Source organism: Somniosus microcephalus, chromosome 2 (assembly GCF_052327205.1).
Source record: "Somniosus microcephalus isolate GS21.2 chromosome 2, FLI_Smic_1.0, whole genome shotgun sequence".
Taxonomy (NCBI): Eukaryota; Metazoa; Chordata; class Chondrichthyes; order Squaliformes; family Somniosidae; genus Somniosus; species Somniosus microcephalus.
This window is the reverse complement of record NC_140988.1, coordinates 220,232,014-220,256,557: the sequence shown is the minus strand read 5'-3', so window position 1 is coordinate 220,256,557 and position 24,544 is coordinate 220,232,014. Positions and strand designations below refer to the sequence as shown.

Sequence of the window (24,544 nt, the reverse complement as noted above, 5' to 3'; positions counted from 1 at the left end):
TCCTATAGTGAGGCGACCAGAACTGCACACAGTACTCCAGCTGTGGCCTCACCAGCGTTTTGTACAGCTCCATCATAACCTCCCTGCTCTTATATTCTATGCCTCGGCTAATGAAGGCAAGTATCCCATATGCCTTTTTAACCACCTTATCTACCTGTTCCGCTGCCTTCAGGGATCTATGTACATGTACACCAAGGTCCCTCTGACCCTCTGTACTTCCTAGGGTCCTACCACTCATTGTGTATTCTTCTGAGAAAGATTTGACACTGGACAAGGCTTTCAGTGTGGCTGTATCATACGAAGCAGCAGTAAAAGGAGCTGCAGAGATACAGCAAAAGCCACAGGACTTCGGCACCCATGAAATGACACGGGGTTTCGAGAGATGTTATTGCTGCGGCAGATCCACCCATGACCAGAAGGACTGCTGGTTCAAGGACAAAGCATGCAGGCAATGCGGAAAGATGGGACACATTGCACGTGTATGCAGATCTGGAAAAAAATCTGCTGACAGTAAAAAGGTCAATAAGGTAAAGTACAAATGATGACGGACAGTAGCTCCGAAGACCAGAAGAGCGATAGCGACTCCGGAAACAAGAGACTAAGCTGTCTCAAATTACATAATGTAATTGCCAAAGAAGATTACCAGACCATTTGGGTTACCACCACGATAGCGGGGTCCCCAGTCAAAATGGAGCTAGATACAGGATCAGCTCTGACCATCATAAGTCGACGGGATTACGAGCGGCTATTTCCGTATATACCTTTGAAAGACACATCCATTATCTTGAAGACATATGCGGGGCAGAAAGTATACCCCAGAGGGAAAAGGGTGCCTGTTGTATACAACGGCAAGGAAATACAGAAGTTGTATTTGTACGTTCTGCAAGATGGTGGTCCACCGTTGTTGGGACGTGAATGGATCAGAAAGATACGTTTAGACTGGCACTCCATTCAGGCACTGGTGACCAGTAAGAAAAAAAAATGATGACGTCATACCTGGACGATTAAAAGAAATCTTGGCTAACGCCAAAGAAGTGTTTCAACAGGAACTAGGAACCCTGAAAGGCGCCACCGCCTCAATAAAAGTGGAAGATGCGGCAATTCCCAAGTTTTTTAAGGCAAGGCCGGTGCCATACGCAATTCGTCCAGCCGCCGAGGCAGAGCTGGAGAATTTGGAAAAAGCAGGCGTGTTATCCAAGGTAGATTGGAGCGAGTGGGCAACACCCATCGTCCCGGTCATGAAGAAAACATTGAATAATGATAAATCTGAAGAACAGAGAAAAATTCGCATCTGTGGGGACTTCAAGGTGACTGTAAACCCGGTCCTTCACACGGTACAGTATCCTCTTCCGAGGATAGAAGATATTTTCGCCTCACTATCCGGAGGGAAACGTTTCACCAAAATTGACTTAGCACAGGCATATCTACAGATGGAGGTTGAGGAGGCCTCTAAAAAGTATCTCACGATAAACACGCACAAAGGCCTGTACCAGTACAATCGACTGGTTTTCGGAGTGGCATCAGCTCCGGCTATCTGGCAAAGAGCTATGGAGCAAGTCCTGCAAGGGATTCCGGGGGCTCAATGCTACCTAGATGACATCCTTGTAACAGGAGAAAACGACAACGAGCACCTTGCCAACTTGGAGCAGGTGCTCACGAGGCTGAGAGAACGGGGCCTACGAGCAAATCGCCCCAAGTGTGAATTTTTCCAGAAACAAATATCATATTGTGGCCATGTCATTAACAAAGAAGGGTTGCATAAGTCACCTGAAAAAATTGAAGCGGTCGTAAAAGCCCCCGCGCCTGAAAATGTCTCACAATTAAGGTCGTTCCTGGGATTAGTAAATTACTATCATAAATTTTTACCGAACTTGTCAACGGTTCTGCACCCTAACGCACTGCTACAAACGGGAGTAGTTTGGAAATGGAGCGAAGACTGTAAACGTGCCTTCCATAAATGCAAAGGCTTGATCACGTCCAGGGAAGTGTTGGCTCATTACAACCCATCACTGCCAATCAGACTGGCGTGCGATGCATCCCCTTACGGCATGGGAGCGGTATTATCGCATAGATTCCCTGACGGCTCGGAGCGGCCGATAGCTTTTGCATCACGCTCATTGAACTCAGCTGAGCGTAACTATGCCCAGATCGACAGGGAGGCACTCAGCCTGGTGTGGGGGGTGAAGAAATTCAACCATTACCTACACGGACAAAAATTTACCTTGTTGACTGACCATCAACCTCTCGTCTCCATATTGAACCCTAAAAAGGGCGTTCCCATTATGACAGCGCAAAGGCTACAGAGGTGGTCCCTTTTCCTAGGGGCACACCAATATGACATAGAATACAAAAAGGAACAAAACAGCATGGGAATGCTGATGGGTTATCGCACCTACCGTTGGCAACGGTAGAAGAGGCGCCTACAGTGGACCCAGTGGAGATGTTCCACTCTACCATAGTGGAATGTCTACCGGTGACAAATTCTACCATTGAAAAGGAAACGAGAAATGACCTGACTCCCTCACGAGTCTACGATTTAACGGTGAAGGGATGGCCAGCACATGGCGAACCACTGTTGCCAGCATTCTCGCAAAGAGGAGAACAGCTGTCAGTGTGCCGAGGAACCTTGATGTGTGGATCCAGAGTGGTGATTCCACCCAAACTCAAGGATAAAGTGCTAAAGGAGCTTCACGAGGGGCATCTGGGTGGAGTGAAAATGAAGAACTTAGCCAGAGCGCTTGTGTGGTGGCCAGGTATCGATGGAGACATCGAAGAAATGACCAAGAGCTGTCTAGGATGCCAGAAAGTCCAAAACGCCCCACCACAAGCCCCTCTACATCCATGGGAGTGGCCCTCATCTCCATGGCAAAGGGTACATATCGATTTTGCTGGTCCATTTATGGACTCAATGTTCTTAATCGCGGTGGATGCACACTCCAAGTGGCCGGAGGTAATAAAGATGTCCTCCACCACCACGGAAAAAACCATCACAGTGTTAAGGACCATATTCGCCAGGAATGAGCTGCCTGAACAGATCTGTTCTGATAATGGACCGCAATTTGTATCCGAAGAATTCAGGAAGTTCTTAAAAAAACAATGGGGTTAAACACTACACGTCCGCCCCATACCATCCCGCCACCAATGGATTAGCTGAAAGGTTTGTCCAGACCTTCAAGAAGGCCATAAAGGCCATGGGTAAAGACGACATAAATCTACAACATAAGGTAGATAACTTCTTGTTTGCGTACAGGAATGCAACACATGTGGTTACAAACCAAACCCCCGCCATGATGTTTTTCAATAGAAGACTAAGATGCCGGCTGGATTTGGTCAAGCCAAACGTCAGAAGGGACGTAGAGAACCGGCAATTTCAAAGCATGAATGAAAGGCCAACTAGAACCTTCCAGACAGGTCAACCAGTTTTGGCCCGGGACTACCGTACCGAAAAATGGCAGCCTGGAACTATTTGCACACGACTAGGACCACTGATGTATACCGTGGACATTGGAGAAAGCATAATAAGGCGCCATGCTGACCAGATCATCGGGTCATCCGAAAAAGGACAACCTACACAACAACTCTATATGCCTAGTGATGAAGCAGAGATACCCATAGTATCTACCTCCGATCTGGTGATACTGGAACCAGATGAACCCGACACTGGCATTGAAGCCGAATCGACCTTGCCAAAAGAACCTACTACACCACCGAAACCTACTACACAACCGAGGCGTTATCCGGACCGAGTCAGGAAGCCTCCAGAGAGACCGAATTTGTAATTGATTAACTTCAGCAAATGTGTAGATTATTGTTCTTGTAAAAATGTTATTTAATGATTACTTAAAATGTTATGTACTATTTATCTAAAAGGGGAGGAATTGTAGTGTATGTACCTTTAAGAGGAACTATGTTTTTGAAGCCCCCGTGTACTGTAGTACCAGTAGTGGCCACTCGGGTATATAAGCCTGTATAGCGTCTTGTGTAGTTAGTTCACCTCCAGACTTTGTTCAGTAAACACTTGTTAAATCAACTCCTGCATTCCGTGTCGCCATTAACACACGGATCTAACAGGCACAGCAGTTATCATGGGTGACTTTAATCTACATATAGATTGGGCTAACCAAATTAATAACAATACTGTGGAGGAGGAATTCCTAGAGTGTATACGGGATGGTTTCCTGGACCAGTATGTCGAGGAACCAACTAGAGATCAGGCCATCTTAGACTGGGTATTATGTAATGAAAAAGGATTAATTAGCAATCTTGTAGTGCGACGCCCCTTGGGGCGGAGCGATCATAATATGATCGAATTCTTCATTAAGATGGAGAGTGAAGTAGTTGACTCAGAGACTAGGGTCCTGAATTTAAATATAGGAAACTACGATAGTATGAGGCGTGAGTTGGTAGGATGGATTAGGAAACGTTACTTAAAGGGTTGACAGTGGATAGGCAATGGCAAACATTTAAAGATCGCATGAACGACAGAATTTGTTCATCCCTGTCTGGCATAAAAATAAAATAAAGAAGGTGGCGCAACCGTGGCTAACAAGGGAAATTAGGGATAGCATAAGATCCAAGGAGAGGACATATACATTGGCCAGAAAAAGCAACAAACCTGAGGATTACAAGCAGTTTAGGATTCAGCAAAGGAGGACAAAAGGATTAATTAAAAGAGGGGGAAAATAGAGTATGAGAGTAAGCTTGCAGAGAACATAAAAACTGACTGTAAAAGCTTCTATAGATATGTGAAGAGAAAAAGCTTGGTGAAGTCAAGTGTAGGTCCCTTGCGGTTGGAATCAGGGGAATTTATAATGGGGAACAAAGAAATGGCTGACCAATTAAATACATACTTTGGTTCTGTCTTCACAAACGAGGACACAAATAACCTCCCAGAGATGTCAGGGAACATAGAGTCTAATGAGAGGGAGGAACTGAATGAAATCAGTATTTGTAGGGAAATGGTGTTAGGGAAATTGACAGGATTGAAGGCTGAAAAATCCCCAGGGCCTAATAATCTACATCCTAGGGTACCTAAGGAAGTGGCCCTAGAAATAGTAGATGCATTGCTGGTCATCTTCCAAAATTCTTTAGACTCTGGCACAGTTCCCATGGATTGGAGGGTAGCTAATGTAACCTCACTATTTAAAAAAAGGTGGTAGAGAGAAAACAGGGAATTACAGACCAGTAAGCCTGACATCAGTAGTGGGGAAAATGCTAGAATCCATTATAAAAGATGCAATAGCAGAGCACTTGGAAAAAAAATAACAGGATCAGACAAAGACAACATGGATTTACAAAAGGTAAACCATGCTTGACTAATCTACTGGAATTCTTTGAGGATGTAACTGGTAGAATAGTTAAGGGAGAGCCAGTAGATGTGGTGTATTTGGACTTTCAGAAGGCTTTCGATAAGGTCCCACATAAGAGATTAGCGTGCAAAATTAAAGCGCATGGAATTGGGGGTAAAGTACTGACTTGGATAGAGAACTGGTTGGCAGACAGGAAGCAAAGAGTTGGAATAAACGGGTCTTTTTCCGAGTGACAGGCAGTGACTAGGGTACCACAGGGATCGGTCCTAGGACCCCAGCTATTCACAATATATATTAATGATCTAGACGAGGGAACTAGATGTACTATCTCCAAGTTTGCAGATGACACAAAGCTGGGTGGGCATGTGTGCTGTGAGGAGGATGCCAAGAAATTCCAGTTTGATTTGGACAGGTTGGGTGATTGGGCTGATGCATGACAGATGCAGTATAATGTGGATAAATGCGAGGTTATCCACTTTGGTGGCAAAAACAAGGTGGCAGATTATCTGAACGGCAGTAGATTGGGAGAAGGGGAAGTGGAACGAGACCTGGGTGTCAGTCGCTGAAGGTAAGCATGCAGGTGCAGCAGGCGGTTAAGGCGGCAAATGGTATGTTGGCCTTCATAGCGAGAGGATTAGAGTACAGGAGCAAAGATGTCTTGCTGCAGTTGTACAGGGCTTTGGCGAGACCACATCTCGAGTATTGTGAGCAGTTTTGGTCACCTTATCTGAGGAGGGATGTTCTTGCCATGGAGGGAGTGCAGTGAAGTTTCACCAGACTGATACCTGGGATGGCAGGAATGACGTATGAAGAGAGATTGGGTCGATTAGGCTTATATTCGCTAGAGTTTAGAAGAATGAGAGGGGATCTCATTGAAACTTATAAAATTCTAACAGGACTAGACAGACTAGATGCAGGAAGGATGTTCCCGATGGCGGGGGAGTCCAGAACCAGGGGTCACAGACTAAAGATAAGGGGTAAGCCATTTAGGACAGAGATGAAGAGGAATTTCTTCACCCAGAGTGGTGGACCTGTGGAATTCTCTACCACAAAAGGCAGTTGAGGCCAATTCATTAAATATATTCAAGAAGGGGTTAGATATATTTCTTAAGGCTAAAGGGATCAAGGGAGAAAGCAGGGACAGGGTACTGAATTTGGATGATCAGCCATGATCTCATTAAGTGACGGAGCAGGCTCGAGGGGCCGAATGGCCTACTCCTGCTCCTATCTTCTATGTTTCTGTTTTGAGTTTTTTGAGGTTGTAACTAGCAGAATAGATAAGGGGGAACCAGTGGTTATGATGTATTTATATTTTCAGAAGGCATTCAATAAGGTGCCACACAAGAGGTTATTGAACATAATTAGGGCTCATGGAATTAGGGGTAATATATAGCACGTATTGAGGATTGGTTAACGGATAGAAAACAGAGAGTAGGAATAAACGGGTCATTTTCGGGTTGGCAAGCTGTAACTAGTAGGGTACCGCAAGGATCAGTGCTTGGGCCTCAGCTATTCACAATCTACATCAATGATTTGGATGAGGGGGCCAAATGTAATATATCCAAATTTGCTGATGATACAAAGCTGGATGGGAATGCAAGTTGTGAGGAGGATGCAAGGAGGCTTCAAGGGGATATAGGCAGGCTAAGCGAGTGGACAATAGCATGGCAAATGGAATATAATGTGGTGAAATGTGAAGTTATCCACTTTGGTAGGAAAAATAGAAAAGTAGAGTATTTTTTTAAATGGGGAGACTGGGAAATGTTGGTGTTCAGAGAGACCTGGGTGTCCTTGTACAAGAATCACAAAGATAACATGCAGGTACAGCAAGCAATTAGGAAAGCAAATGGTACGTTGGCCTTTATTACAAGAGGATTTGAGTATAAGAGTAGAGACGACTTAGTGCAATTATATAGGGCCCTGGCGAGACCACACCTGGAGTATTGTGTACAGTTTTGGTCTCTTTACCTAAGGATGGATATACTTGCGATAGAGGGAGTGCAATCAAGGTTCACCAGACTGGTTCCTGGGATGGGGGGATTGTCCTATGAGGAGAGATTGAGTAGACTAGGCCTATATTCTCGAGTTCAGAAGAATGAGAGGTGATCTCATTGAAACATACAAAATTCTTAGCAGAGAGGATATTTCACCTGGCTGGGGAGCCTAGAACCAGGGGACACAGTCTCAGAATAAGGGGTCAGCCATTTAGGACTGAGATGAGGAGAAATGCCTTCACTCAGAGGGTGGTGAATCTTTGGAATTTTCTACCCCAGAGGGCTGTGGAGGCTCAGTCGTTGAGTATATTCAAGACAGAGACTGATAGATTTTTGAATATTAAGGGAATCAAGGGATATGGGGATAGTGCAGGAAATTGGAGATGAGGTAGATCAGCCATGATCTTATTGAATGGTGGAGCAGGCTTGAAGGGCCAAATGGCCTACTCCTGCTCCTATTTCTTAGGTTCTTATGAGGGTTGTGGGGCTGGAGAAGGTTACAGATAGGGAGGGGCAAGGCAACAGAGGAATTTTGAAACAAGGATGAGAATTTTGAAATTGACGCGTTGCCTAACCAGGAGCCAATGTAGGTCAACGAGCACAGGGGTGGTGGGTGAATGGGACTTGGTGTGAGTTAGGACACAGGCAGCAGAGTTTTGGATGAGCTTAAGTTTATGGAGGGTGGAAGATGGGAGGCCGGCCAGGAGTGCGTTGGACTAGTCAAGTCTAGCGGTAACAAAGGCATGGATGAGGGAAATTGTAAGTAACAGAATTTCATGTTTACTGCAGTTCTGGGTTTGTATTAGAACATAGAGATGACACACAAAGCTGTTTTAAAGAAATATATGAATTACATAATCATTATAGAATTCAAACATGAACAAAGTGAAATATAATGAAGTCTTCTGAAATTTGTTTGTTTTGTAGTACATTCAGGTTTTGGAAAGGGTACAGAGGAGCGTCACAAGATTAATTCCCAGTTTAAAACACCTTAGTTACCCAGATAAGCTCAATGAGCTGGGTCTCTATACTTTAGAGAAGCATAAACTTAGAAGTGGTTTGATTGAGGTTTATAAAAGAACGAAGGCACTAGATTATGTTTATGTAGTCCAATTACGTTATCCTCTTTTTTTATTCATTTATGGGATGAGGGCGTCGCTGGCAAGGCCAGCATTTATTGCCCGTCCCGAATTGCCCTCGAGAAGCTGGTGGTGAGCCGCCTTCTTGAACAGCTACAGTCCATCTGGTAAAGGTACTCCCACAGTGCGGTTAGATAGGAAGTTCCAGGATTTTGATCCAGCGACTATGAAGGATCGGCGATATATTTCTAAGTTAGTGTGTGATTTGGAGGGGATCTTGGAGGTGGTGGTGTTCCCATGCTGCCCTTGTCCTTCTAGGAGGAAGAGGTTGCGGGTTTTGGTGGGGGGGGGGGGGGGTGGTGCTGCCGCCGAAGAAGCCTTCGGGAGTTGATGCAGTGCATCTTGTAGATGGTACACACTGCAGCCACGGAGCGCTGGTGGTGGAGGGAGTGAATGTTTAAGGTGGTGGATGGGGTGCCAATCAAGCAGGCTGCTTTGTCCTGGATGGTGTTGAGCTCCTTGAGAGTGTTGTTGGAGCTGCACTCATCCCGGCAAGTGGAGAGTATTCCATCACACACCTTACTTGTGCCTTGTAGATGGTGGAAAGGCTTTGTGGAGTCAGGAGGTGAGACACTCGCTGCAGAATACCTAGCCTTTGACCTGTCCTTGTCGCCACAGTATTTAAGTGGCTGGTCCAGTTAAGTTTCAGGTCAATGGTGACCCCCCAGAATGTTGATGGTGAGGGATTCAACGATGGTAATGCCATTGAATGTCAAGGGGTGGTGGTTAGGCTGTCGCTTGTTGGAGATAGTCATTGCCTGGCACTTGTGTGCTGCGAATGTTACCTGCCACTCATCAGCCCAAGCCTGAACGTCGTCCAAGTCTCGATGCATGCGGGCATGGACATTATCTGAGGAGTTGTGAATGGCACTGAACACTGCAATCATCAGCGAACATCCCTATTTCTGACCTTATGTTGGAGGGAAGGTCATTGATGAAGCAGCTGAAGATGATTCGGCCTAGGACACTGCCCTGAGAAACTCCTGTAGCAATGTCCTGAGGCTGTGAAGCTTGACCTCCAACCATCACATCCATCTTCCTTTGTGCTAGGTATGACTTCAGCCAGTGGAGAGTTTCCCCCCACCCCCCCGATTCCCATTGACTTCAGTTTTACTAGGGCTCCTTGATGCCACATTCGGTCAAATGCTGCCTTGATGTCAAGAGCAGTCATTCTCACATCACCTCTGGAAGTCAGCTCCTTTGGATCAAGGCTGTAACGAGGTCTAGAGCAGAGTGGTCCTGGCAGAACCCAAACTGGGCATGTGAGCAGATTATTGGTGAGTAAGTGCCACTTGATAGCACTGTCGATGACACCTTCCATTCACTTTGCTGATGATTAAGAGTAGACTGATGGGGCGGTAATTGGCCGGATTGGATTTGTCCTGCTTTTTGTGGACAGGACATACCTGGGCAGTTTTCCACGTGGTCGGATAGATACCAGTGTTGTAGCTGTACTGGAAAAGCTTGGCTAGAGGCGCGGCTAGTTCTGGAGCACAAGTCTTCAGCACGATAGACAGGATGTTGTCGGGGCCCATAGCCTGTGTTGTATCCAGTGCGCTCAGCCATTTCTTGATATCATGTGGAGTGAATCGAATTGGCTGAAGGCTGGCTTCTGTGATGGTGGGGACCTCAGGAGGAGTGCAGCTATGGATCATCCACTCGTCACTTCTGGCTGAAGATGGTTGCAAACGCTTCAGCCTCGTCTTTTGCACTCACGTGCTGGGCTCCACCATCACTGAGGATGGGGATATTCATGGAGACTTCTTCCGTTAGTTGTTTAATGGTCCACCACCATTCACGACTGGATGTGGCAGGACTGCAGAGCTTTGATCGGATCTGTTAATTGTGGGATCGCTTAGCCCTGTCTATAGCATGCTGCTTCTGCTTTTTAGCATGCACGTAGTCCTGTGTTGCAGCTTCCTCAGGTTGGCACTTCATTTTTAGATACGCCTGGTGCTGCTCCTAGCATGCTCTTCTACGCTCCTTATTGAACCAAGGTTGGTCCCCTGGATTGATGGTAATGGTAGAGTGAGGGATATACCAGACCATGAGGTTATAGATTGTGGTGGAATACAATTCTGCTGCTGCTGATGGCCCACAGCGCCTCATGGATGCCCAGTTATAAGCTGCTAGATCTGTTCTGAATCTATCCCATTTAGCACGGTGGTAGTGCCACACAACACAATGGAGGGTGTACTCAGTGTGAAGACGGGACTTCATCTCCACCATAACGGTCACTGCTACCAATACTATCATGGACAGATGCATCTGCGACAGGTAGATTGGTGAGGACAAGGTCAAGTAGGTATTTCCCTCGTGTTGGTTCTCTCACCACCTGTCGCAGGCCTAGACTAGCAGCTATATCCTTCAGGATTCCGCCAGTAGTGGTGCTACCGAGCCACTCTTGGACAGTGAAGTCCCCCACCCAGAGTACATTCTGTGCCCTTGCTACTCTCAGTGCTTCTTTCAAGTGGTGTTCAACATGGAGGAGTACGGATTCATCAGCTGAGGGAGGGTGGTAGGCAGTAATCAGCAAGAGGTTTCCTTGCCCATGCTTGACCTGAAGCCATGAGACTTCATGGGGTCCGGAGTAAATGTTGAGGACTCCCAAGGCCACTCCTTCCCGACTGTGTACCACTGTGCCACTACACCTGGTGAGTCTGTCCTGCCCGTGGGACAGGACATACCCAGGGATGGTGATGAAGGAGTTTGGGACTTTGCTGAAAGGTATGATTGTGAGTATGACTATGTCAGGCTGTTGCTTGACTAGTGTGTGGGACAGCTCTCCCAATTTTGACACAATTCCTCAGATGTTGGGGAGGAGGACTTTGCAAGGTCGACTGGGCTGGGTGTGCTGTTGCCATGTCCGTAGCCAGTGCCAAGGTCGAAGCTGGGTGGTCCGTCCGGTTATATTCTTATTGTGTTTCGCAGCGGTATGTTACAACTGAGTGGCTTGCTAGGCCATTTCAGAGGGCAGTTAAGAGTCAACCACATTGCTGTGGGTCTAGAGTCACATATAAGCCAGGCCAGGTAAGGACAGCAGATTTGCTTCCCTAAAGGACATTAGTGAACCAGATGGGTTTTTAACAACAATGAATAGTTTCATGATTACCATTACTGATACTAGCTTTTTATTCCAGATTTATTTAATTATCCTACCAATAGGTTTGCACATGGTCAATGATCAGGTGTCATCATGTGCCACAATACTAAATCTTGGAAAATATGCTCACAAACCACATTGACATAGGACTGGTAGCAGGTCTTCAGTTTGCTCTTTTGGCAAAGAACAATGGCTATCAATTTAAAAGGATGTGAAAAATACATTTAAAATGGTTCAAAATGAGGAGGGTTTCTGCAGTGTCGAGTCTTATTATTTTTTGCTCTCTCATTTTGGACATCAATAAAAGAAAGCAAATGAATGGCATTATCTGCACTGCTTTCATTTCCCACCGGGAGCAGAATTAGCCCACATTATACACATTTTTATTAAAACACAGGCAACCTGCTCTAATGTCATTGAAGAAAGGTTTGGTAGTTTTTAATTAATCAGTAGAAGTTGGAGGCGGATACCCAGCGATCCTGCAAGTATTTCAGTAAGGAGGCATGGAACCCCGTCATCCTGCATGCCACAGATGCGAACAGCCTCAAATTGCGGCAGCAGTACTGGCGTGTGGTGCAATACCACCACAAGGAGGCAATTTTAGAAGGAGTTACTCCTTTATGAATTTGGACTTCTAGGAATGCATTCCCAACGAGAATAAACAGAAAATTGTGGGAAGCACACGCCTGAATTCCTGATATGCATTCCTGCTGGGCAAAGCTCAATGCTGGGAGTGCCAAGGACAAAATTTTGACCCCTTATGCTCAGCTTCAATCACATCTAAAAGTGTCATTTTTTCCAGTTCTTATCTTGTGCATCTTTACCTACCTTGGAAATACTTTACTGTTTTAACTTTAAGCTCTAAGGTAGCATCATCATCACAAACAAAGGTGGTATGTGGGTGCTGCTGGAAGGCAGAAACGGTCCACATATGATTGACTCCCTCTTCTATTGCCTTGTACAATGCAAACGCTTTGTGTGCTCCTGTGATGAGAATCATGACCTGCAAATATAAAAGTGTCAAAACTAATTGAGCACTATATAATAATTTAGTTTGTTTAATCTTCATATCTTCTGTTTCTTCTAGGCAAAGCTGAAATTATAGCTATATATTAACAGCTTAATTAATAAACTAACATCTGAGAAAAAAGGATAGACTGAAAGGTATCATTTTCTTTCAAGTTCTAAAACCAACTCAGATCTACTTCTCAAATGATTAGCAAAACAAATGTGATCATAAAATCCCATCTATAATTCATACTGCCAAATCAGTTAAATAGTGGTTATCCATTGGTGTATAATTTACAATCTAGATTTTGTAGTATAAAGAATTGTTTCAGTACCAACAGTCAATCTCTTCTGAAAAGAAAGATCAAACTAAGCCTGTTCGATGCAAAAATGTAGTCTTCAGGAAGGTTTGGTATACTCAGTCTGACATTTTGTTGTTGTTCAGGTTATTTCATATCTTCTTCCTCTTTTATTCTGCTCCTGACTCCTTAGGACAATAACCATGGTCAATCTCAGGCCAAGTGTTGGCAGGTGATATAATTTAAAGCCTCTGCTATGCTAACCTTGAACTGACCATCAAATTGTTCATGCCATCAATGTGGAAACCCCTTAGTGAGATAACTCAGACTGAAAACCACAGGAAACAGATAGAAATACATAATGTTAGAACAAAGAGAGAGGCCTTTTGGCCCATCACATCTGTGCCAGTGTTATTCTCCATATTAGTCTAAGCCTATATTCCTGATCAATTTTCACACCCTTTAATATTCTATTTCAAGCAATTATCTATACACGTTCTAAATTATATGAACTCTACTTCAACAGTGGCTTGTGGGAAAGAATTCCACAATCTAACCACCCTCTGTGCAACGGTTCTTTTTCCTAACCGCCCCTTTAATGATTATCTTAAATTTATACTCCCTCATGACCATCCTACTGACCAATGGAAACAATCTCTCTCTTTACCCCATCGTAACCCTTCAAGCAGATCACCCTCAACCTTTTCATCTTCCATAAATAAAGCTAACTTCTCAAGTTCCTCTCAGATCTCTGACCCCTTACCCCTGGTAGTATCCCTGCACCTTTTTCCATTACTTTTATATTGTTCCTAGAACGGCGTGCCCAAAATTGCAACAGGAACCTAGGTGAAGTCTTGTATAAATTCAGTATTACATGCATGTATCCTGTCCCACACTAAATCCTGCTCACTCGTCACCTCCTTCTTGCTGAACTGCACGGACTCCTAACCACTCCCCCAAACGCATTACAAATTGTGGTCTATAAATTTATCCAAGGACTTGCCGATCTTGCTCAGCTCCCTTGGTCTTATTCTTTGGAACTCCTTGCCTAAACCCCTCTCAAAGTCTTGACCAAGCCTGAGTCACCCCTCCTCTTCTCTCTTGTGGGTTGACAACGATTTTCCTCACATAGTTGTGAAGTGCCATGGGACATTTATTAACATTAGACACTATATAAATGCAAGCTCTTTTTGATATAGGTCCTAGCTACTCAGGTGTAGGTTGTCCCTTTGCTACAGCTCACCCAAGTCCCAATGCCCCAGGAATCTGAACCTTCTCTCCCTACACCATGGGAGTGAATTTCTGTAGAGGTTTTCCCATTTGCTTGCCCACCCGCCATAACTTTGGCAGAAGAGCCACGAAAATATTGGAAAACTACGCAAATGGCATGTTTGTCATTTTTATGGGGGTTTCCACGACTGTTCCAAAATAATGGTAGATGATTGGGAAATCCCTTACGGAAATTCACCCATATTTCTAGCCATGCATTTAACTCATTAAATTTATACTGACTAGCATAATGCACTGGCAGTACTCCTAAGATTACCATCTTTGACATCCTCCTTTAACTCCTGGAACTTTCTTTTGCAGGAAATAAATCCTATTCTTTCCTCGGTGGCTGGTTCCAACTTGAACACGACTTCCAGCAGATCTGCTTCCTTCTCCAGAAGCCTCTGCACATGCTTTTTTGCACCTTGTAGATAGTACACACTGAAGCCACAGTACACCGTTGGCGGAGGAAGTAAATGTTTAAGGTGGTGGATGGGGTGCCAATCATGCTCCTGGCATGTTCTTCTACATTCCTCATTGAATCGGGTTGGTCTGCTGGCTTGATGGTAATGGTAGTGAGGGATATGCCAGGCCATGAGGTTACAGATTGTGGTGGAATACAATTCTGCTGCTGATGGCCCACAGTGCCTCGCGGATATCCAGTTTTGAGCACCTAGATCTGTTCGAATCTATTCCATTCCTCTAGCCAAGCTGTGCCAGTACAGCTACAACACTGGCATCTATCCGACAATGTGGAAAACTGCCCAGGTATGTTCTGTCCACAAAAAGCAGGACAAATCCAATCCGGCCAATTACCGTGCCATCAGTCTACTCTCAATCAGCAGCAAAGTGATGGAAGGTGTCGTCGACAGTGCTATCAAGCGGCACTTACTCACCAATAGCCTGTTCGCTGATGCCCAGTTTGGATTCAGCCAGGACCACTCGGCTCCAGACTTCATTAAATAAAGGAAACTACGATGGTCTGAGGAGCGAGTTGGGTAGGACTGATTGGGGAATGGCACTCAAAGGGTTGACGGTGGATAGGCAGTGGCAAACATTCAAAGACCGAATGGATGAACTACAGAAGTTGTTCATCCCAGTTTGGCATAAAAATAAAACAAAAAAAGGTGACTCAACCGTGGCCAACAAGGGAAATTAGGGATAGCATAAGATCCCAGGAGAGGACATACAAATTGGCCAGAAAAAGCAATAATCCTGAGGATTGGGAGCAGTTTAGGATTCAACAAAGGGACTAATTAAGAAAGGGAAAATAGAATATGAGAGCAAGCTTTCAGGGAACATAAAAACTGACTGTAAAAGCTTTTATAGATATGTAAAGAGAAAAAGATTGGTGAAGTCAAGCGTAGGTCCCTTGCAGTCAGAATCAGGGGAATTTATAATGGGGAGCAAAGAAATGGCAGACCAACTAAATACATATTTTGGTTCTGTCTTCACAAAGGAGGACATAAATAACCTCCCAGAAATACCGCAGAACATAGGGTCTGATGAAAGGGTGGAACTGAAAGAAATCAGTATTTGTAGGGAAATGGTGTTAGGAAAATTGATGGGACTGAAGGCCGATAAATCCCCATGGCCTGATAATCTACATCCCAGGGTACTTAAGGAAGTGGCCCTAGAAATAGTAGATGCATTGCTGGTCATCTTCCAGAACTCGATAGACTCTGGAACAGTACCCATGGATTGGAGGGTAGCTAATGTTACCCCACTATTCAAAAAAGGTGGCAGAGAAAAAGCAGGGAATTATAGACCGGTAAGCGTGACATCGGTAGTGGGGAAAATGCTAGAGTCCATTATTATAAAAGATGTAATAGCAGAGCACTTGGAAAGCAGTGACAGGATCGGACAAAGTCAACATGGATTTACAAAAGGTAAATCATGCTTGACTAATCTACTGGAATTTTTTGAGGATGTAACTGGTAAAATAGATAAGGGAGAACCAGTGGATGTGGTGTATTTGGACTTTCAGAAGGCTTTCGATAAGGTCCCGCATAAGAGGTTAGCGTGCAAAATTAAGGCACATGTGATTGGGGGCAAGGTATTGACTTGGATAGAGAACTGGTTGGCGGACAGAAAGCAAAGAGTTGGAATAAACGGGCCATTTTCCAAGTGGCAGGCAGTGACTGGCAGTGACTAGTGGGGTACCGCAAGGATCAGTCCTAGGACCCCAGCTGTTCACAATATATATTAATGATCTGGACGAGGGAATTGGATGTAAAATCTCCAAATTTGCAGACGACACAAAGCTGGGTGGGAGGGTATGCTGTGAGGAGGATGTCATGAAACTCCAGTACGATTTGGACAGGTTGGGTGATTGGGCAGAAACATGGCAAATGCACTATAATGTGGATAAATGTGAGGTTATCCACTTTGGTGGCAAAAACAGGAAGGCAGATTATTATTTGAATGGCAATAGATTCGGAGAAGGGGAAGTGCAAAGAGACCTGGGTGTTCTTGTGCACCAGTCGCTGAAGGTAAGCATGCAGGTGCAGCAGGCGGTTAAGAAGGCAAATGGTATGTTGGCCTTCGTAGCAAGAGGGTTCGAGTACAAGAACAAGGATGTCTTGCTGCAGTTGTACAGGGCCTTGGTGAGACCGCACCTTGAGTATTGTGTGCAGTTTTGGTCACCTTACCTGAGGAAGGACGTTCTTGCCAGGGAGGGAGTGCAGCGAAGATGCACCAGGCTGATACCTGGGATGGCAGGCATGATGTACGAGGAGAGATTGTGTCCATTGGGCTTATACTCACTGGAGTTTAGAAGATTGAGAGGGGATCTCATCGAAACCTATAAAATTGTGTCAGGTCTGGACAGACTAGATGCAGAAAGGATGTTTCTGATGGCCGGGGAGTCCAGAACCAGGGGTCATAGTCTAAGGATAAGGGGTAAGCCATTTAGGAATGAAATGAGGAGGAATTTCTTCACCCAGAGAGTGGAGAACCTGTGGAATTCTCTGCCACAGAGGGCGGTGGAGGCCAGTTCATTAAATATATTCAAGAAAGCGTTGGATATATTTCTTGAGGCTAAAGGGATCAAGGGATATGGGGAGAAGGCAGGGACAGGGTACTGAATTTGGATGATCAGCCATGATCTCATTGAATGGTGGAGCAGGCTCCAAGGGCCGAATGGCCTACTCCTGCTCCTATCTTCTATGTTTCCAGCCTTGGTCCAAACATGGACAAAGGAGCTGAATTCCAGGGGTGAGGTGAGTGATTGCCCTTGACATCAAGGCAGCATTTGACCGAGTGTGGCATCAAGGAGCCCTAGGTCAATGGGAATTGGGGGGGAAACTCTCCACTGGCTGGAGTCATACCTAGCACAAAGATGGTTGTGGTGGTTGGAGGTCAATCATCACGGCCTCAGGACATCGCTGCAGGAGTTCCTCAGGGCAGTGTCCTAGGCCCAACCATCTTCAGCTGCTTTATCAATGACCTTCCCTCCAACATAAGGTCAGAAATGGGGATGTTCGCTGATGACTGCAGTGTTCAGTGCCATTCGCAACTCCTCAGATAATGAAGAAGTCCATGCCCGCATGCAACAAGATGTGGACGACAATAGCAAAATACCGCGGATGCTGGAAATCTGAAACAACAGAAAATGCTGGAAATAGTCAGCAGGCCAGGCAGCATCTGTGGAGAGAGAAACAGAGTTAACGTTTCAGTTTCTGATGAAGGGTCCCAGACCTGAAACATTAACTCTGTTTCTCTCTCCACGGATGCTGCCTGGCCTGCTGAGTACTTCCAGCATTTTCTGTTGTTAAGCCGTGGACAACGTTCAGGCATGGGCTGATAAGTGGCAGGTAACATTCGCATCACACAAGTGCCAGGCAATGACCAACTCCAACAAGCGAGAGTCTAACCACCACCCTGTGACATTCAACGGCATTAACATCGCCGAATCCCCCACCATCAACATTCTGGGGGTCACCATTGACCAGAAACTTAACTGGACCAGTCACAAATACTGTGGCAACAAGAGCAGGTCAGAGGCTGGGTATTCTGTGACAAGTGTCTCACCTACTGACTCCCCAAAGCCTTTCCACCATCTACAAGGCACAAGTAAGGAGTGTGATGGAATACTCTCCACTTGCCTGGATGAGTGCAGCTCCAACAACACTCAAGAAGCTCGACAACATCCAGGACAAAGCAGCCCGCTTGATTGGCACCCCATCCACCACGTTAAACGACCTTGAGCGGCGAGGGGAGCAGGAGCAGCGGCCCTGTAGAGAGCGCGCGAGGAAGTGGAGGCAGTGGACCTGGGCTGGAGCAGAGCAAAAGAGGCAGTGGCTCAGCAGAGGCGGAATCCAAAAGAGTGACGTCAGAATACAAAAAGTGACGTCAGCCCAAGGGAAGGAGCCGATTGGTGAGTAGCTGGTGAGTGTTTTAGTTTTAAGTTTATTTCTGCTTAGTTAGTTCTTAGTCTATTAAATTGAAGCATGGCAGAGCAGCTCAGTCCTGTGGAGTGCACATCCTGTGCCATGTGGGATGTCCTGGACGACCACATGTGCAGGAAGTGACACCAGCTACGGCAGCTCAGGATCAGTGTTTCAGAGCTTGAGCGGCAGCTGGAATCACGGCGGTGCATCCGCGAGGTTGAGTGTTACATAGATAGTACATTTCTGGAGGTGGTCACCCCGCAGCTTAAGAGTATGCAGGCAGACAGGGAATGGGTGACCGCCAGACAGAAGAGGAGGACCAGGCAGGTCTTGCAGGAGTCCCCAGAGTGCATCTCGCTCTCCAGCCAGTATTCTGTTCCGGGTCCGCTGGGGAGTGTAGCTAGAGTCAAGTCCATGGCACCACGGATGGCTCAGCTGCACCGGGGGGGGGGGGGGGGGGGGCGGTAAAAAGATTGGAAGAGCAATAGTGGTAGGGGATTCGATAGTTAGGGGAGCAGACAGGCGTTTCTGCGGCTGCAGACGTGACTCCAGGATGGTATGTTGCCTCCCTGGTGCCAGGGTCAAGGATGTCACTGAGGGGCTGCAGGACACTGAGGGGGGAAGGGTGAACAGCCAGATGTCATTGTCCATATCTGTACCAACGACATAGGCAGAAAGAGGGATGAGGTCCTGCAGGCAGTTTAGGGAGCTAGGAGAGATTAAAAAACAGGACCTCATGCTAGTGAGTACAGGAAAAGGAGGATAGAACAGATGAATGCATGGCTGGAGAGATGGTGCAGGAGGGAGGGCTTTAGATTCCTGAGGCATTGGGACCGTTTCTGGGGGAAGGTGGGACCTGTACAAGCCGGACGGGTTACACCTCAACAGAGCCGGGACCAATATTCTCGCGGGGAGGTTTGCTACTGCTGTTGGGGAGGTTATAAACTAGCTTGGAAGGGGGATGGGCACCAGCATATAGGAGTAGAAAAGAGGAATAAGGTGCATGAAAGATATGTGTTGCATAGTACTAGAGAAGAAAGTAGTACTAGAGGTGGAAGTAGCACCATATTAGATAGGAGCAGACTAAAAGACTATGAAAAATTCAAAAATGGGTTTAGAATGCATGTACGTAAACGCACAAAGTGTGGTGAATAAAGTTGGTGAGCTACAAGCACAATTAGCCGTGTGGCAATATCGGAAACGTGGCTTAAAAATGGTGAGGACTGGGCACTTAATATTCAAGGGTACAAGGTGTTCAGGAAAGCTAGGGAAGGAAAAAAGGGAGGTGGGTGGCAGTGCTGATTAAGGAAGATATTGTAGTGTTGGAAAGGGGGGAGGCTGTTCTTGAGGGGACAAGGACAGAATCCATTTGGTTAGAGTTGAGGAGCAAAAAGGGTATGATGACACTATATGGGGTAATCTATAGGCCTCCAAATAGTGAGAGGGAGGTAGAGGAGCAAATCTGCAGGGAAATTGCAGAGATATGCAAGATATTTAGAGTGGTGATATTGGAGGAGTTTAATTACCCAAATATTGATTGGGATAGTGCTAGGATAAAGGGAAAGGAATTTCTGAAATGTGTTCAGGAGAATTTCCTTGACCAGTATGTTCTTGGCCCAACTAGGAAGGAGGCATTGCTGGATCTGGTGCTGGGGAATGAGGTGGGCCAGGTCGACCAACTGTCTGTGGGAGAGCACTTGGGTACGAGTGATCATCGTATCATAAGATTTAGATTAGCAATGGAGAGGAGCAAGGAACAATCTAGAGTGGAACTTCTAAACTGGAATAGGGCTAACTTCAATGGGGTGCAAAAGGATCTAACCAGGGTAAAATGGAACCAAAGACTGACAGGAAAAACTGTAATGGAACATTGGGTGATCTTTAAGGAGGAGATGTTCAAAGTACAGGTTAGGTACATTCCAACAAGAGGGAAGGGCAAGGGAACCAAAGCAAGGGCTCCTTGGATGACGAGGGAGATAGAGATGATGATGAAACAAAAAAAAAGACGGTGTATGATGCATGTCAGGTGATTCTTCAAGGGAGAACCAGACCAAATACAATAAGTTGAGAGGGGAAGTGAAGATGAAAATAAGATTGGCAGAGAGAATGAGAGCAGAATGGCGGTTAACATAAAAGGGAACCTAAAAATCGTCAACTGGCATGTAAACAGTAAGCGGGTAGTAAGAGGCGGGGTGGGGCCTATTAGCGACAGAGGTGGTGTTATATGCTTAGAGGCGCAAGGCAAGGCTAGGATACTCTGAGTACTTTGTATCGGTGTTTACTAAGGAGGTGGATGCTGACAAGCTATCAGTAACAGTGGAAAAGGTAGAAACAATGGAAGGAGTGAAAATTGAGAAACAGGATGTACTAGAAAGGCTGGGTATGCTTAGAGTGGATAAGTCGCCTGGTCCAGATGGCTTGCATCCCAGATTGCTAAGGGAATTGGGGGAGGAAATAACAGAAGGGCTTGCCATAATTTTCCAATCTTCCCTAGATGTGGGGGAGGTGCCTGAGGATTGGAAAGTGGCAAATGTGGCACCATTGTTCAAGGGTGCAAGGACAATCCTAGTAACTACAGGCCTGTCAATTTAGCATCAGTGGTGGGTAAAGTTTTAGAAACAATAATCAAGCAAAAAATTAACAGGCACTTGGAGAGGTTTAAGCTAATTAAGGAAAGCCAACACTGATTTGTAAAAGGCAGATCATGTTTGACTAATCTAATTGAAATTTTTGATGAAGTAACAGGGCGGATCAATGAAGGGAATGCAATGGATGTTGTCTACATGGATTTTAGGAAGGCGTTTGACAAAGTACCACATAGAAGGCTGGTTAACAAAATTGAGGCTCATGGAATAGGTCGGTCAGTGGCAGCTTGGATAAGGAATTGGCTTAAGGACAGAAAACAGCAAATTGTAGTAAATGGCTTTTTTCAGACTGGAGGATGGTAGACAGTGGTGTTCCCCAAGGGTCAGTGCTGGGGCCACTGCTTTTTTTGATAAATGACCTGGATACTGGAATACAAAGTAGAATTTCTAAATTTGCCAATGACACCAAACTTGGGGGTGTGGCAAACAGTGAGGATGATACCAATCGACTGCAACAGGACATAGAAAGGCTAGCAGAAATGGCAGATGGAATTTAATACAGAGAAATGTGAGGTGATGCATTTTGGCAGAAGGAACAAGGAGAAGCAATATACACTTAATGACACAGTTTTAAAGAGTGTGCAGGGACAGAGGGACCTGGGAGTTAATGTGCATAGGTCCTTGAAGATGGCAGGACATATTGAGAGAGTGGTTAGCAAAGCATATGGGATCTTGAGTTTAATAAATAGATGGTATTGAGTACAAAAGTAGAGAAGTTATGCTGAATCTTTATAAAGCGCTGGTTAGGCCACAACTGGAGTATTGCATCCAGTTCTGGTCACCACACTTTAGGAAGGATGTGAAGGCCCTTGAGAGGGTGCAGAAAAGATTTACCAGAATGGTTCCGGGGATGGGGGAATCTTAGCTACAAGGACAGGTTGGAGAAGCTGGATTTGTTTTCATTAGAGCAAAGGAGGTTGAGGGGTGATTGATAGAGGTGTACAAGATTATGACAGGTTTGGATAGGCTAGACGGGGAAAGGCTGTTCCCACTTGTTGATGGTACAAGGACCAGTGGGCACAGATTTAAGGTTTTGGGCAAGAGATACAGGGGGGATGTGAGGAAGAACTTTTTTTTCTTTTATAAACACAGCGAGTGGCGAGGACCTGGAATTCGCTGCCGACGGAAGTGGTCACACTCAATATTTTCAAGTGGAGACTGGATAGCACTTGAGGGAAATAAACTTGCAGGGCTACGGGGATAGAGTGGGGGAATGGGACTGACTCAATTGCTCTGCAGAGAGCCGGCATGGACTCGATGGGCCGAAAGGCCTCCTTCTGTGTGGTTATGACTATGAACATTCACTCCCTCCACCACCGGCGTACCGTGGCTGCAGTATGTACCATCTACAAGATGCACTGCAGCAACGCGTCAAGGCTTCTTTGGCAGCACCTCCCAAACCCGCGACCTCTACCACCTAGAAGGACAAGGGTAGCAGGCGCATGGGAACACCACCACTTCCAAGTCGCACACCATCCTGACTTAAAAGTATATCGCCGTTCCTTCATCGTCACTGGGTCCAAATCCTGGAATTCCCCAACAGCACTGTGGGAGTACCTTCACCGCACGGAATGAAGTGGTTCACCACCACTTTCTCAAGGGCAATTAGGGCAATAAATGCTGGCCTTGCCAGCGACGCCCACATCCCATGAACAAGTATTAAAAAAAAGCACAGTGGTAGTGCCACACAACACGATGGAAGGTGTCCTCAGTGTGAAGACGAGGCTTTGTCTCCACAAGGACTGTGCGGTGGTCACTGCTACCAATACTATTATGGACAGATGCGTCTGCGACAGGTAGATTATGAGGACAAGATCAAGTAGGTTTTTCCCCTCGTGTTGGTTCTCTCACCACCTGCTGCAAGCCCAGTCTGGCAGCTATGTCTTGGTGATGGACACTGAAGTCCCCCATCCAGAGTACATTCTGTGCCCTTGCTACCCTCGGTGCTCAGCAGGAGGTTTCCTTGACCATGCTTGACCTGAAGCCATGAGACTTCATGGGGTACGGAGTCAATGTGAAGTACTTCCAGGGCCACTCCCTTCCGACTGTATACCACAGTGCCTCCACCTCTGGTGGGTCTGTCCTGCCAGTGGGACAGGACATACCCAGGGAAGGTGATGGAGGAGGCTGAATGGTATGATTCTGAAAGCATAACTATGTCAGGCTGTTGCTTGACTCATCTGTGGGACAGCTCTCCCAATTTTGGCACAAGTCCCAGATGTTAGCAAGGATGACTTTGCAGGGTCAACTGGGCTGGGTGTGCCATTGTCGTGTCCAAAGCCAGTGCCTAGGTCGATGCCGGGTCAGTCCGGTTTTATAAATCGCTTTTTGTAGTGGTACCAAACCGCTTTTTGTAGTGGTTTGGTACATTAGTGGTCTGGTACTAGTAGCGGCTAGGCCATTTCAGAGGGCAGTTAAGTGTCAACCACATTGCTGTGGGTCTGCGGTCACATAGGCCAGACCAGGTAAGGACAGCACATTTCCTTCCCTAAAGAATAACAATCTGGTAGTGGTCACGGTCACCATTACTGATGCTAGCTTTTTATTCGATTTATTTAATTAACTGAATTTAAATTCCCCAGCTGCCGTGGTGGGATTTGAACTCACGTCTCTGGATCATTAGACCAGGCCTCTGGAGTACTAGTCCAGTAACATAACCACAATGCTACCATGAATGATACAAATAATCGCCAAGAACTGTCATCTGTCAGTGCTCCAGGTTGATAAACCATTATTTAAAACAGCAGATAGCTCTGAGCTACACAAGAGGATAGCCAGATGGCTCAAGGGTTCAAAAACCAAGAAAGATTTAAATATTGGTCAAAATACCACAGACTTTTGATAAAGTGTCTTGGATTACAAATCTAAAAATAACCTGATGGCCATGTAATTCTTCCTGGTAACTGCTGCTTTGCATAAAAGTGAAGAGAAGCAGATTTTTCTTTGTGGGATGGCTGGTTCACGTCAATGCTGGGGATCTTTACTCATTGATAGCAATATAAATGCAACATAAATAACTACCTACACCCATCTATACCTAATCTGATGCGAAGATACCATATATACTTAAACTGAATGAAGTCCAAGATGATCTTGCTAAAATCCCATAATTAAAAAAAAAAAAAATCCATGACCCTCTCTTGCCCAACTGACTTTAGTTCTGGTTCCTGCCGATTTTAAAATCAGTTCTCCCTATATCTACCCTGCTGGGCTGTCGGATTTTAAATTAGACACTAGACTGAATTATAGATTGATCCCTGGGATGAGAGGGTTGTCCTATGAGGAGAGATGAGTAGATTGGGCCTATACTCTTAAATTTAGAAGAATGAGAGGTGATCTCATTGAAACATAAGATTCTGAGGGGGATTGACCGGGTAGATGGCAAGA

General features: G+C 45.7%; 1 protein-coding gene across 5 annotated transcripts in view; it reads right to left on the bottom strand.

Annotated features, from left to right (window-relative positions):
- LOC147123235 (glucosamine-6-phosphate deaminase 2) overlaps nt 1–24,544 on the bottom strand; it is a 45,854-nt gene that overhangs the window by 5,304 nt on the left and 16,006 nt on the right. For all 5 annotated transcript variants that reach the window (XM_085969553.1, XM_085969563.1, XM_085969581.1 and 2 more), the window contains one exon: nt 12,374–12,548. In XM_085969553.1, the coding sequence (XP_085825679.1) occupies nt 12,374–12,548 (175 nt within the window). The remainder of the gene's footprint in view (nt 1–12,373; nt 12,549–24,544) is intronic.